Raw genomic sequence first — 16464 nt, 5'->3', positions numbered from 1 at the left:
CATAATATAAAATATTATTGGCTTTTTTTAATAGGTACTTAGTTACTTATTACTTGGTTCTTCTTGTTGACGTTTAACTTTTCAACAAAGGCGATCAAGAACTTTCCAATAAAGTACATGGACTTGAATTTCTTCTTGAAAGGGTGTGAACACAGTTACACCACAGTAACACCAGTTGGTATGGTTTCCGATTGACACAGGTCGGGTGTTATACCATGGACATTAACACCAGCAATATCAATTCAACACCATGCGGTGTTATTGTTGAATTGAAGCCAGGGCAGTGTCAAAAATTATCACCAACTACATGAAGTGTCAAATTAAAGCCACGAAGTGCCAGGTGAATTTTTCTGCACAATCACAACATACTTTCTACACCTGTATATAGGTGCGGTCGTCTACTGACACTTGATCGGTGTTAGATTTAACACCCATGGTGTTAAATCTTACACCGATTGTTCTGCAGTGTTAGAGCCCCTTCCAGCTCCTTGGTTTCACTATAATATTTGCCTTCTATAATACTCTTCCTATGTCACATCCCTCCTCAAACTCTCCTCTTTCGCGGGGCATGTACCTAAACAACAGTCCAGACCTTTCAAGAACCCCATAAACATCATGGTGTTACAGGAAACCTCTCTTCTTCTTTTCTTCTTCTTCTTTCTTCTTCTTCGTTTTTTTCGCAATATAAGAGCAATTTACGGCAGTTTGTGTCATTACGTTTCGGAAAGATAAACAATAATCTTTCACAGAAGAGAATCAGATACTGTATACATGACATTTTAAAATCAACAGATAATAACTATTAGGTCACTCCTCATACTCTCAATCAATGTTACTAAACAGGTGGAAAATATCATTTTTTTTTTATACAGTACTTCTAGATACAAATTCGATGTACGTAGGCTTCTCTCTGCCACTAGATTTATAACGTTATACTGTTCCAAATGTCTATTAAAAACGTTGCAATTATTATTTGTACCTACAATGTATTTTCATCATGTTTGTGTTCAAGAATATTGTTCATTCCAGAACAATTTTTCTTTTCAGAATTTTGCACTTCTTTAATACGCTTAGATCTAATTTCGCTGATTTCAAAAACACACCTTCGCACCAGTCCTGTTAGCACACTTTCACAAATAATTTGTGATGCGCTCTCCTAGCTGATCAATCAATATGTATCAATCTATATGGCAGACACTGGACCTGATCTCGAGTTCACGTGTATACCTGAGAAATCAGTTTAGTGGTATTTGTTACGTAATTTGTGATTGTGTGCAAAAATCTGCGTTTATTTCCTTGGAATCATTATTTACCGATATATTATTTGTTTTTATATGGGGGATGAATAGTTTAAAAAGACGTTGCAAATTGTCTTTAAAGCGAACAATCTACAGCACACAAATGACATGTTAAAAAAAAGGTTCCCCATGATTGCTAAATCATTATGAAAGGTCTTCCAGTTACTAGTCTGATTTCATCTTGTTACTGCGACGACAACACCTTGCGCAGCAGCAATTGCATATAAACCACTTAGCAGCATAGATGAATATCAGAGAAACGACTAGGAGAAAGGCCATCACATCGATAGAGTTGAGCTCAATGAAGTTAAGTTCGAGTGCGCGCGAACGCAGGTGATCCCCTCCAAATTTCAGGATATGCTCAACGTAGTACACGATCTTCTGGCGAGTTGGAACGATTTCATCATTCATGATAGCTGATGCTTTCTTCATATTTATTGTGTATCTGAGAGAGAAAGAGAGACAGGGATAAAATAGAACACATAAGGTTAGTTCATACGGAAGAATCCATTTTAGCATGGGAAATGTTGGAATTATCAAATGTTGAATTTTATCATTATCCATATTCACAATGTTTACAGGGCATAATACAAAACAACACATGCATGAATACAGGATAAAGAGTACCAAGAAAAAGCATGAATGCTATTGAAAGTACGACAACTGTCCAGAACAAAAGTTCTAAAAAGTGGTTTAGTATCCCTGTAGCTATGTTTTGTGTAAACTTATGTGATTCAAAGTTCCTTACATGATATGTACTCGTTAAAAACTCGTTTATGTAAGCGATATGTATTGCTTTGTATTGCTTTATATGGAAGTAAAATCATTTAAATTGAACTGAACAAATAGCTCTAGTTCGAAAATATATGAAACATGAACGTTTTTACAACGTTTTACATCATATGAATACATTCGAATTGAAACCTTGACATAACACATGAAGAGTTTGTTCGCAAAAACCGATAAGTCCATATTTGCCAAATGGAGATATTCGCGGTTAAAGGTCAAGAAAAACAAAGAGAATAATAAGAAATCTTTTGCTTCTTTTGACCATAACTTCAAAAATGTACCTTAATAATGTAGTGACCAATATATCATTTAAAAGGTATTATTTTGTGCTTTATGACAGAGACCGTAATTCAAAATCTTCAAAAATGGACTTATCGGTTTTTGCAAACAAACTCTTCACATTTATCTTTCTACTATAAGTGTTAGTTAATAATATAATATGTGGATCTAAAATAATGTAACTCCAATAAGTAATGAATATTGTATATATTTTGCCGTAAAATTGAAGATACCTGTATATAGCACACATAAAAATACTAATGTGATAGACACCTACGGAATGAGAACATTTTCAATGCTTTTCGTTTCAGTTACGACGTTAACGAATGATAATGATTAATGAAAATGTAGTTTTGAATTGCTAAAATCAATAAGCATGTCGATTCTTCTGTGTTGGAAAACACAAAACATTCGAAACGTTTTACAGCACTCGGGTGATCTAACACTAAAAGCCCCCCTCCCCTTCCCGCCCAAGAAAGAAAGAAAGGAAAAAGTCAGGCTTGTTTTTACATTATTCACATAATAAGATTTTAACATGAAAATACACACACACACACACACACACACACACACTTACATGAGGAGTTTGATCTGGAAAAAAAAAGGTAAAGCGCCATGTATAAGCACTTCAAATTCAGTCCATCATCTAGTACAGAAAAGTGATAACTCACTAAATTATTATACTTTTTTTATATTATTATTATTATTATTATTATTATTATTATTATCATTATTATTATTATTATTATTATTATCATTATTATTATTATCATCATCATTATTGTTACTACTACTACTACTCAACTACTACTATCATCATTATCATTATTATCTTATATAATTGTTTATTACGAAAACATTATTTTTGATGTTCTCATTAAAAAAAAATCAATATTTTTTTAACATTTTCTTTCCTATTCAACAGGTTTAAGCGCAAACATCTCAAAATTGACCACCCCCCCCCCCAAAAAAAGAAGTCGTTTTCCATTAAAACTCTTCTTTATTAATGTTATGCATACATATCCACTTACTTTGGGTTGGTTAGAATTTCCTTGAGATCCTGTCGGAAGCTTTCTTCAGTCAGCGTATTCTTGTCGATAGGGAAGCCAAGACCCTTGGCCTTGAAACGCACAGCGTTCGCCATCTGGTCTCCAGCCAGCGGCATGAGCAGAACGGGCACCCCGTGTTTAGTGGCCTCGAATATACCGTTAGCTCCACCGTGGTAGATGAGGAGTCGCGTCTTGGGGTGGCCTTGTTTTATATCGGAAGAAGGTGGAGAATGATAATACGAAAGAACTATGATGATGATAATGATGATGATGATAATAGTAATAACAATAATAATAATGATAATAATAATGATAATAATAATAACAATAATGATTATAATCAATACAACAATAATAATTAGGAGAAGAAGAATAAAGATACTAACAACGATAATGATGATAATGATAGTAAGAACAATATTACGTAGTAATAATGATGATAACAGTAGGTTGTCTTTATCCATGTAGCCTCTTCAGTGTCGCCACTGTGTGTGTGTTTTTTTTTAGAGGGTCCTGCCATTACCATTACCCTGTGGCGTTGCTAGGAACCCAATTACACACCTATGTCGAGAGGTACAAAAACATTTAGTCCAAGAACGTAAGCACTGGACGGGAATCGAACACAGGCCCTTCCAACTCAAAGTCATGATTTTATTCACTATGCCACAATGCTCCCACAGAGTAAATGGAGGAGCGGGTAATAGGGAGGTGGGGATTATGAGGAGAAGGAGGGGGGGGGGAACGGGAGGAGATAGAGAAAGCAGATAGAAGGAATGGCGAAGAGGAGCAGAGGTATGGTGGTGATGATGATGATGATGGTGATGATGATGATGACAGTGGTGAAGATGATGATGATGATAATGGTGACGATGATGATGAGGATTGCGATGATGATGATGATAGTGACGATGATGATAACGGTGACGATTATGATAATAATGATGATAATGGTGACGATGATGATGAGGATTGCGATGATGATGATGATAGTGACGATGATGATAACGGTGACGATTATGATAATAATGATGATAATAATGGGGATGATGATAATGATGATGATGATGATATTGGCGATGATGGTGACGATGATGGCGACGATAATGATGATGATAATTGTGACGATGATGATGATGATGACAATGGTGACGATGATGATGATGATAATGATGATGATGATAATAGTGATGATGATGATTATAATGGTAATGATGATGATGATAATGACGATGATGATGAAGATGAAGAGGAGGAAGAAGACAGACATACATAAAAGGAAAAAGACGAGCAGGAGGAACAGTTAAAGGAGGATGCATGAGGGGAAAGAGGAGGGGAGATCAAGGAGTTAGAAATTACAGGAGGGGAACCTCACCTGAGGAATCTTCTTACAGAAGTGCTCCCTTCAAGGAAACAATAAAATTTACAAGGAAGGTCTGTGAAGTCCCAAGCAAAATGCGATAGATTATTTATACGTCATTTACGCATCATACATGGTGGCAAGGACACGGTTTTCTTCACTTGATACCAAAGAGAAGACAGGTATCCTTCAACAAGAAATGCGTCGTATGTCAAATTTAACAGAGAATTTTTGAAAATCTGTGTGTGAAAATTGCGTATTCTTGCATCTAAAACACCACTATTTTTGGTATAGAGGTCATTGTCATAAATAGAAAAAATAAAATTACAAGTTAAAAAAAAAGATAAGATAAAAAAAGAAAATGGTCCCCGGATTTTTTTTTTTTTTTTTTTTTTTTTTTTTGGGGGGGGGGGGTTAACCCCCCCCCCACCCCACCTCTAGATCCGCTTCTGTGCTAAAACAAACAAAGAAACAAAAGAAAACAAAGCAAAACAAATGAACAAAATACCTAACAAATCATTCTGAGGCAACCAGTCAGAAATCAGCGTATTGTTGCCAAGGTTACGTGGAGTCGGGCCTTTGTAGCGCCATAGCACCCTCTGCGGCAATTCGCTGAAAACCTTCGCCAGCTTTTCGGTCAGTACGTCGTCCATGAGCGAGCGAACCACGGACCCCTTCACAGGAAAAAGACCACCGAAAGAAGTGAAAATCACTCATAGAAATGGTAATACTGTACAGAACATACTTCGTATAGCTTTTCAAATTCTTGAAATTCTTCCGTCCAGATATTTTCATGGCAGCTGATTGAAAAATGGCCCTACATCGACGTAAATACGCACTGAATTGATCAGTGTTCTAGTACGAGGTGTTACACCAAAAAAAAAAAAAAAAAAAAAAACATTTTTGATGGTTAATACTTCGAAAACTATATATCAGATAAAAATGTCATTGATAAGAGAAATAGCTGAATAGTGTACAATTTAGTTGGATGTGATTTGAATATGAAAACTTATCAGTTTCATGAAATCCATGATTGATTTAAAAGTTAGGTTCCAGGTTTTGGTCAAAGTCTGAATTCATGGCAAATTGTGAAATGCAAGCACATGTTTCCTTGTGCTTGCTGGCATACACCACATTTCAAAATGAATAAAGACTAGCTGTGATAGTGGAATTCCTCATGAACGAATGGCACATTTCAATCCTGGCAATTGTTCAGGACCATTGTCTTGGTGTCAACTACACACTCCCATACACACCAATTGACTTCTGTGCAAAGATAAAGTTTTGTACAGAGGGTTGAAAATAGAGCAAAATCTGAAACCTAACTGAAAAATTAATGTTGAATTTGATGAAACTAAATTATGATGTCATTGTAAAATTGCCTCCAACAAAATTGTACACTATTCAGTCATTCATCATATCAGTCTGATGTATAGCTTTTGAACTATTAAGGATCAAATGTGGGAAATGTTTTTGTAACACCTTATGGTAGCCATGATAAAAATCATGGGCGTACATACTCGAGCAGGATTCAAACCTACGACCTCCTGATCTCTAGACAGGCGTCATCTCCACTAGACCACCGAACTTCCGCCTGACAGCAAGGGCCTGTTCTTAGTAAAGGGTATAGTAACCGATCAGTGGGAATCAGTGGGAATGCTGAGGGATGATTGTTCCAATCCTTGTGGGATTCATTTAAGAGTACATTATATATCTACTGTTGTGTGAAAATTATTTGCTTCAGAACGGTCTCATATTCAAGTAATGTGCAGATGAATGCCCCGTCACTGACCAGGGACGCTTACCTGAAAACATTAAACTGCACATTACTTGAATATGAGACCATTCTGAAGCAAATAATTTTCACACAAGAATAGATATATAATGTACTCTTAAATGCATCCCACAAGGATTGTAACAATCATCCCTCAGCATTCCCACTGATTTCCACTGATCAGTTACTAGCCATCCCCTTTAAATACTTATCTTAAAACAACGGTATGGAAGAATTTCATGAACTTGAATATCACCCGCTGCGTCATAAGGATATATAACAGAGACAGCTAAATTAAAAGAAAAATTAACGGGCTGCTGGTTGAAAAACAAAAAACAAAAGTTTACAAGACCTACAAAGTCTTCGCTATCTGCGGTTTCTAAATTTAACATGTTTTGCAAACCAAAAGAAGGAACAAAAACAGGTTAGTGATACATTCAAGTTAATGAACTGAATACTTACCAGAGTAAACACAATAATTCCGTGTTCGCCAGATCCCTGTACAAAGTCCTCGAGTTCCTACGAAAAAACAAACAAACAAACAAACTTGATATGAAACGTGTCATTTATACATTATATCACGCCAAGAAAAGGCTCTTGTAAAGAGCTATTTAAAACAAGGAAAAGTAGAAATTACGCGGTGCGTAATATATGTCCCCGCCGGAAGTAGCATTTTGTAACAAAATGTGCAATATAGGTAAAAAATCAAGGTCAAAGGTCAAAGAAGTCAAAGGTCAAAATTCTGTGTAGAAGTTTTGAAGCCCTCACCTAGTGCCATCACATAAAGCAAATGGAATCGAAATTGGGTTAGAAATGGCGAAGGAGTAGCATTTTGTAGCCAATGTACAATATAGGTCAAAAATCAAGGTCAAAGGTCAAAGAAGACAAAGGTCAAAATTCTGTGTAGAAGTTTTGAAGCCCTCACCTAGTGCTATCACATAAAGCAAACGGAATCGAAATCGGGTTAGAAATGGCGAAGGAGTAGCATTTTGTAGCAAAATGTACAATATAGGTCAAAAATCAAGGTCAAAGGTCAAAGAAGTCAAAGGTCAAAATTCTGTGTAGAAGTTTTGAAGCCCTCACCTAGTGCCATCACATAAAGCAAACGGAATCGAAATCGGGTTAGAAATGGCGAAGGAGTAGCATTTTGTAGCAAAAGGTACAATATAGGTCAAAAATCAAGGTCAAAGGTCAAAGAAGTCAAGGGTCAAAATTCTGTGTAGAAGTTTTGAAGCCCTCACCTAGTGCCATCACATAAAGCAAACGGAATCGAAATCGGGTTAGAAATGGCGAAGGAGTAGCATTTTGTAGCAAAATGTACAATATAGGTCAAAAATCAAGGTCAAAGGTCAAAGAAGTCAAAGGTCAAAATTCTGTGTAGAAGTTTTGAAGCCCTCACCTAGTGCCATCACATAAAGCAAACGGAATCGAAATCGGGTTAGAAATGGCGAAGGAGTAGCATTTTGTAGCAAAATGTACAATATAGGTCAAAGGTCAAGGTCAAAGGTCACAACTGAAATTCTGTGTAGAAGTTTTAAAGCTCCCATGTAGTGCTATCATATAAAGCAAACAGAATCAAAATTGGCTCATAAATGACAGAGAAGTAGCAAATTGAACATTTTGATCACACACGGACGCACGGACGGACGCACGGACGCACGGACGCACGGACGCACGGACGCACGGACGCACAGACACACACACGTACGGAGCCCGTTTCATAGTCCCCTGCTCGAACTTGTTCGGCGGGGACAAAAAGGAGGAACATGCAGCTTTTAAAACTTGGTTGCACATGTCTTCATATGGCCATAAATCCGCCTATTCAATCATTTGAATCGACATGCAAGTCAACGACACGATTTACCTAAGCATATTGCAGTATGCATACAACCAAGGAGGTATATACCTCCTTGATACAACTGCAGCCAGCACGTGATAATCATGTGAACAGGCGTACATATATGTCACGCATCTTTTATTAACACTGATTTTGATTATACACATACCACTAAATACTTTGCTTTTGGTGTATCGGCTTGTACTGAATTACGAATGCTTACACTGTATTATCTATTTGACCTTCTATTCGGATGCGGTAGGGCATTCAACAGTTTTTTATCTGCGAGAAGAATTACCGACCGCAAAGGTTTAAGGGGCTTCACGTGACCGACCTCTGGATAGTACTAATGTATCAGGCTTATATTTCAGCAAATTATTACTAAACGCGTTGTACAATCTCTTTAACAAATTTTGAAGGAAAATAACATATTGGCATTTTGCTTAGACCCAGAGAAACAAACAACATCCAGAGTTTAATACAATTGCACTTGTAACGTACTCAAAGAGTAAAGTAAATGCATGGATATCATATGGATGTAGCGTGGTTATGTACTATGCTGCTAGCAATTTAGCATTTTGTTGTTGCTACTCTGGCATATCACGTGATTGAAAATAATACATTACGATCTGAGAAAATATAGGACTACAATCGTAGCAATATTATTTCTTTGTCTTATTCTATCTTTCTGAAAAGATGGCCTTAAAGTATCTCTTTTCACATGTGATTTGGATTCGGATGAGTTGGATAGTATATTAAATGGAAAATGCGTTGTGATCCATAATTGATACAACATCAATTTTCTAACATAATAATCATAAAAACCATATCAACTGTTTGGACAGAATCCACGAAGGTGGTACAATCTTGTCCACAGTTTAAACTATGTACAAACCCATGGTGCGCCAAGTGTCGCACGGAATATTTCGTTGACAAAATGAACATTTCGTTAACGAAAATTTCGTTTAATGATCTTTTAACGAAAGATCATTTAATGATCTTTTCGTCGACGAAATGTTCACTTCGTTGCGAAATGTTGTCATTTCGTTACAAAATATTCATTCTTAATTTTCGTCGACTAAATGACCGATTTCGTAACGAAATATTCCATGCGACACTTGGTGCTTCATGCATGGTCTTTGTCCAGGGTTTAAACCATGGACAAGATTGTACCACCTTCGTGAATTCGGGCCTTTATGTGCAACGTTCGCACGTCCGACTCAGTCGACGGCGTGCCAAGTTCGCATATTCTGCTCAAACTCACAAAACCGTCCAAGCAGATCGATAAGTCGCCAAATGCCATAGCACAATAAATGCGTCTATCGCAATCCCATTCCTGTCAAATGACAAAGCTTGCATTTTATGTGGTGATTGACTATCTTGCGGCGCTCTCTCCTGGATTTGCAAGTAAATTTCTGTCACCGATTTGTGTGCAAAGTCATGCCTCTACAATAATGTAGTTATTGGTCATTTGAAAGAACAACTATTATAGATTTATCATACAATTTTCATCAAAGTAAAGTGTTACATTTTCTGTGCACATTTGCGCGTTTAATTTCCGGGGAAACGAATCTATAGAGGTTGCACAGATTTGAAAAACAGAATGTTTTCCCAAAGCATGACTACGTTGCTGTCTCAGAATAATGAGGCGCACAGGGAGTTTACACCATGGCACAAAACGAGTTAAAGAACATGTCTGTAACGGCAACTTTTTTCGTCTCCCCGGATGGTCGCTGTAGACAGGTTTGACTGTAGTTCCTCAAATAACTACTTTGAGAGGGACATGCTTATGTAAACACACACACACACACAAACAGAAACAACAAAATAAGAATAATGAAAGAGCTTCAAAGAGAGATACAAGAGCTTGATTACCTGTGGCAGTGGTTTGGGAGGTCTAACGGAGATCCCGCCGATACTGACATAGTTCGGGGCGATGGGTTGAGCGAATTCCAGCGCAAAGTGCGACTGGCAAAGCCAGAGCTGGGCCTTACCGAGGAGCTGCTCCAGGCTAAGGTGAGGACTGATCCCCATTTCCCGCTGGATCTGACGGATCCTCGAGAACAACATCGGACGCAGTAAGGGATCGCCAACGTAGCGGGAGACGAAGTTGACGACGCGTTCCTTGAACGTCATCTGATCGGTGTAGGTGAGGAACCCGTTGAAAGGGACGTAGGATGATGGCACCGGGATCCCGAAGATGTCCTCCGAGAATGTCGGAGCCCGCCTGAGGGGTGTCATGGCGATGAAGGGAACGTCGAGGTACTCGGCGAGCAGGGCGTCGCAGCCGTCGACGGGCATCGTGATGATCAAATCGAACTTCTCCTCTTTCAAACGACGCAAGGCGTCTGCATCCTTGAACAACAGGACACATCCTTCCGTAATTTGGCCTATCTTTTCCATAGCTTCGCGGTAGACATCCCTGAATGAATTTTGGCTGAAGCCGATCACGGCCGCGTTGAGACCTGAGATGATTCCTTCCATCTCTTCCTTTGTACGGGGATTCTTGTAGAAGATCTTACCCGTAGTCGCCCCTTCCGTCAGACCTTTCGTAAATTTGTTCTCCGGGGCAACCAGGATAACCTCGTGACCGCGCTCGACGAGGGGCTCGGTGATCGTCGAAAACAAAATGTGCTGACTCACCGTATTCAGCACCATGTTCATTGCCAGCATGATTTTCGCCCCCGAAGCTCCAGGTGACTGCCCAGCCAGTACCAACCAGCAGGCGATACCCACTGCGAGTAGGTAAGAAACTCTTGCCATGTTTCGGAACGGGCGATGTCACCAGAGGTGCCAAGATTGAGAGAGACTAAATTAATCGTCTATTATAGTATTCACTAACGTCTCTCCGTTCTGAGTATGCGACGGTCAGTCATTAAAAAAGAACAGCTTCTACAGCAGAACAGCGATTCTATACATAGGACTGGCCTGTCTTTCCTTTCTTCAACTGTATGAGCCCTGTGAGAACGAAACGTAAATCCGAAAAATAAACGACTCGTCCACTGTGAACATTAGGGGGTGGGAGGGGTACTTCTGGCGTATAAGGGCAAATCCAAATCAAACACGCCTTGATAACATGAACTACGAGTACACTGATCGCAGACAGCCACGTTGGTATACCCGACGATAATACACACTAACAGTGGTTGCTATTTTTGGCTGACGTCACGATTGGCCTATATTGCATCACATAATATTATAGTTGAATATGTACAAAGTCTGGTGCTGATGGGACCAATGATTTTGCTATAGCGGTTTATAAATGTTGTATGGATTATTTTGTTAGCAATCTCTTACTCTACCGAAGCAGTAGAAAAACCCAAATCAGTAACCTTAAACAGTGGATCTCGCCCACCGTATTTCAGCCCCCCCCCCCTTTTTTTTTTTTTTTTTTTTTTTGCTTCCTAACCTCAACTATTTGCTCCGATCCATTCAAGTGTAGAAAGCGGGGCCCCATTACAAAATAAAACCATTGAAGATGGTAACTTTACTATAATATGGTTTCCCGGCTAATTTCGCACTTTTGTCAATCCATTATTTTGATTAGAAGGTCCATTCAATAATTAGCGAAAATCCTCGTCACTGCATGCACATTCTGTCATTCAAAATTGCAAGATGTTTGTTCAATTTAGCATTTCGATCACTGAAATTTGTATAATAACGGGCATTCAAATTCGCACGTGATTTTTAGTCATTCAAATTCGCCAGCACTGTATGGTGAAAAGGGTATTTCAGTCATTCAATTTGGCGTATGGGCAGTCAAATTCCAAACATGTTCATTCAAATTAACGTCATATTATTTCTTTATCAAAAGGGTGAGGACATTTAAACGCGTATTTCTATGTGATTTTTGTTTCATTCACGCACTGTTAAGTAGTAAAAGTATCATATTTTTGACCCTATATAACTCGAGTTTGTTGTTCTGTAGCGCCCCTTTTCTTTCGTACATGTCATTTTAGGCCTACATGTACCAATACTACAGATTAACTTCATCTTCTGTACAGCCATGACAGCACGAGTTAAATACAGACGTATTTCTCAAGAAGACGGAAAATGAATTATAGGAACATTTGATGATCACAACCTTGACTTCATAGAACTGGCCGACACACGCGGAATAAAGCGCTAAACAGCCAGATAAGTTGTGGCCACATGCACTTCGGACTGGAAGACACCATAAGCACATTGAAGAAAAGAATCTGTTGCCAAAATCTCTAAAATGCATGAATACGAAAATATGAAATGTAATGACTCTTGCAAATCAATAATTATGTTGAAAAAAACTAGAGAAAGAACCAAAGCAAAAACATGCGTGCTAAATTGACTGCAAAAGATGTTAAATTGGATAACCAAAAATTAATTCGTTACTGAACGAGTGACGCTTGTTGTCCGTGATCACGTGACTATAATCATTCTAAATTGAATGAACGAGTAACGAAATGGTGCTTGTTTTACGAATTTCAATTGAAAACGTGTTAATTAGAATAAGGCTAAAAGTAACTTGAATGCTCCACAAAGGAATTTGAATGAAGCGAGATTACAGAATTAAAATACCGAACATGTCATCTACGCTAAATGTGCTAAACTGAACGCAGCAATTAGGAATTGGACTGACAAAAGTGCGAAATTGGCCGGGAAAACCTATATTAATGGTAACTCCGCAGTCAATGGAACTAAGTACTGAAGTAAGTACTAAGTACTCTGTAAAATCCATAGATAATCAAAACTTATAGAAAATCACTAATGATTGCCACTGGCTGGAGATTTATTGTAAAGTTACCGTGATTCTTTGTGAGTGGACTGTAATGAAAATAGTCCTGGTTACAAACCCACGAAAAACTAAATAGGCCTACTACACATTTTAATTCTTTGAAGACGGGCTGATAGTGATACAGCACGCATTTCCCATAGACACCTGCTCGTCTTCAACGGGTTTTTAATAACATTAATAACACTGTTTTTATTTTTGTTTTCCGTCTTTTGGTGTCAAAGTAAAAGGAGATTCACTCTGACATGTCATAGACTTCCTAAAGCTTACAGTGAATCGAGGTTCTTGCTGAAGTAAAGTAAAAACACTATTTTGACCTTACTTTTGATTTGTTCGGGATTTTTTGGTTTATTATTGATTAATAGCAATAAAGTAAGAAATGAGTAATTTTATCGTTGCGGAAAATAAATGTCAAGCATTCATTATCAATAATCAAAGTGCAATAAGGACGCAATCAAATCGACCAAAGGAAACGATTCCTGGGCCCAGTTCTATGAAGAGTTATGATTGATTATATACTTGATTTCTATCATAAGTCCGTGGTATTCTCTGTGGTAAGGGAATTTACAATCGATTTTATGCTTTCAATAAAACGGGGCCCTGGACATTATTCAAGCTGTGTCCTTATATCTGATTCCATCCTAATTACTTCTGCCACACTTTTGTAATATGACCTTTGTGTTATGTAATGCAAAATTGCATCCATTTTTAATGTCGTTTTTAGTTGTTTTTCGTCCTGTAATAATTATGCTGTATTTTGCTCTGAAACATAAATCCTTTCAGATTTAATTGAATTGAAATGAGTTGAACTAAATCGACATTTTCTTTCGCTCCATTTTGATCAGTATTCCCTGTTTTGTTTGTAGATGGTTTCTTTTTAACTTCCGAAAAATCAATTCAACAGCTCGTTTTCTAAAGTATGAAGCACAGTATACCTGATGAATATCCTGTGATTACACCTATCCCGGGCACGCACCTGTGGCTGTGCGTGCCTGGGATAATTATAGGCATCTACAGTTGTGCGTGTCCAATAGCTCAGAAAGATTGTACCTGCAGGCCATTATACGGATTTTTTTTTTCTTCGCATAGACCTGATTTTTTACTCAGTACTTAATTAAAATATCAACAGGTAGGCAGCGGCGAAAACATCACCTCCCTAGGATAGCAAGTATTTACAAATGTTTCTTGCGCACATATGTAGGCCTATTATGCCTGTTTATTGAGCATATGTGTACAGAAAGTATGAGATTACAGTGCATGACTATTACAAATATGATCAATCAACCGATAAAATATAGTTTATTATATATAATGGAGAAAGACATTTATAAGATGATTTTTGTTAAATAAAAAGAGGGAGACATGTAGGCCTACACGGCTTCATAATCATTATTCAGTCAAGATAATGTTTGAATACAATAACACCGCGTGTCATAATAGTGTGGAGCTGCTAGATATATTACAGACTTTCAGCTACTACCAGCTGCAGTGAGCAGCAGTAGGGTTTTTTTTCCCCACCAAATATGGCAACAGATTCTGTGCAAATATACACTCGGTAGGCAAATACAACAAAGGAAAATCGATGTCACGGTCGGTGGCTCAGCATTATTATATGCTGCCGGAGTGGCCGGGTGGGGAGCACACTACACAGCCCAGGATTCGGAAGGGAACACACTGCTCACGTACCGATATATCCATGCTCGTTGATCTAGAATATGGATTTCAAACCTGCTCTTATATGTGACTTTGAGATTGGTGAATAGACTGCATGGACACGATGCAGGGCTTATCGTGATATTTCAAGGAAATGACGCAGCAGTAAAATACAAATCTACGATTTCACCGGTAAGCTTAATCTACTGTATTCATGTGGTATAATCGTAATATACATGTATCATCGCTCCAATCTGACATAAGGAATATGAAGTGAGATATCCCACCTGCTTGACAGAAAGGTCCGTCTGTCCGGAGGAGTCTTTTCTTTATTTATTTATTTATTTATATTTTTTGACGTTATATCGCTCTCCTGCACAGGAGGGGGTCCGTGAATTAAGCCAGATGCAGTCTCCGAGGAATATATCCCCGACGCGACGACCGGATACAGACCCACCCGAGTGCTGTGTGCAGTCGCGAGCCTGTATGCACGTACTTACTGTACACAGGTATAATCAACTGCTGACTGACTGATGAAATATTGTTGTAAAAGCAATGATAATCCCCCGGGGCTATCGTTAACTGTGCAGTATAGGCCCATAGGTACAATACGGTTAGCCCGTTCTTGATTATAACGTTTACTGCAATAGAAAAGGAAAAAAAAAAACAAACTCTGAATCTCTTCTTCTCAGATTAGATTCTACGTTGTATATAGACCATCAATCACGCATTAATTGGTAGGCATAGGCAACTGTGGTTGAGAAGGTTATATGGCTCCGGCTTTTGGTCCACGTCCAGTAGAACATGCATAGGGCTATATATGTACCACGAAGGACGTTACACACGACTGATGTTGATCTATTATTGATTCCAACACTATGACCAGATTTCACGAAGGTGGTAGGACCTAGAATCTTTGTCCATGTGCATGGTTTTAACCATGGACAAATATGTACCACGGTCCTTCGTGAATTCGAGTCAATAGGTACATCATGTATAGGCATACTTACCAATATCTGCAGCGATACAGGGGCATGTGTCGTTTTGTCGGTACTGTACCTGTATTATGAAACGAGTTCTTCCGATGAATTGTACGCTCACGCACGGTTCTTTTCACACTCGAAGAACAATATAATTGGACACCGCCACTGTAAACAGACGCGCCTCGTACTATTGCTGCCCTGGCACAACAAAGGTCACTCAGCTGCACTGTTGCCGCGTGGTGGGTGCATACTGAGAAATTCGGCCTGCAATAGGCACACACAACTAACGAAGCTCTCCAGAAGACCATACAATAGGAAGACATTAAACACCAACCTTGAGATCTTCCATTCGTCTCCGGTTCGCCTTTGCCCAATAGGCCTAAATGCTATTGCTATACACCGGAAAGGTCAACCTCTCTTTTGTGCACAAGGAGTTACTGGTAACTCATTGGTATCAGAGAGGTGAGCGGCCTCCCACCTCCCTGTTGGTATGCACTGTAGTAATGAAAGAGCTGCACAGCATAATATGACAAGGACTATTGACCCACGGCGAGCAAGAGTTTGCTATGAACTATTATGTATGGAACAATAGTTCTATTTAAAGATCGAAATTCCACCCACTTATGCAGTAACCATCATTTTAAACACCAGTGTTTAAAACATTTATTTTTGAAAGG

At 38.5% G+C, this 16464-nt stretch overlaps 1 protein-coding gene across 1 annotated transcript; it reads right to left on the bottom strand.

Annotated features, from left to right (window-relative positions):
* Positions 1-667: 667 nt before the first annotated feature.
* Positions 668-11146, bottom strand: LOC140235995 (UDP-glucuronosyltransferase 2C1-like). Its single transcript, XM_072315981.1, has 5 exons — positions 10259-11146; positions 7009-7065; positions 5281-5446; positions 3398-3617; positions 668-1743 (listed from the first exon to the last, which is right to left on the bottom strand). Exons 1-5 carry the CDS (start codon positions 11144-11146, stop codon positions 1464-1466), a joined length of 1611 nt encoding a protein of 536 aa, XP_072172082.1. The 3' UTR covers positions 668-1463.
* Positions 11147-16464: the final 5318 nt, after the last annotated feature.

This window comes from Diadema setosum, chromosome 12, assembly GCF_964275005.1.
Source record: "Diadema setosum chromosome 12, eeDiaSeto1, whole genome shotgun sequence".
NCBI classification, from domain to species: Eukaryota; Metazoa; Echinodermata; class Echinoidea; order Diadematoida; family Diadematidae; genus Diadema; species Diadema setosum.
Note: the sequence above shows the minus strand (reverse complement) of the source record. Positions and strands in the feature narration are given on the sequence as shown.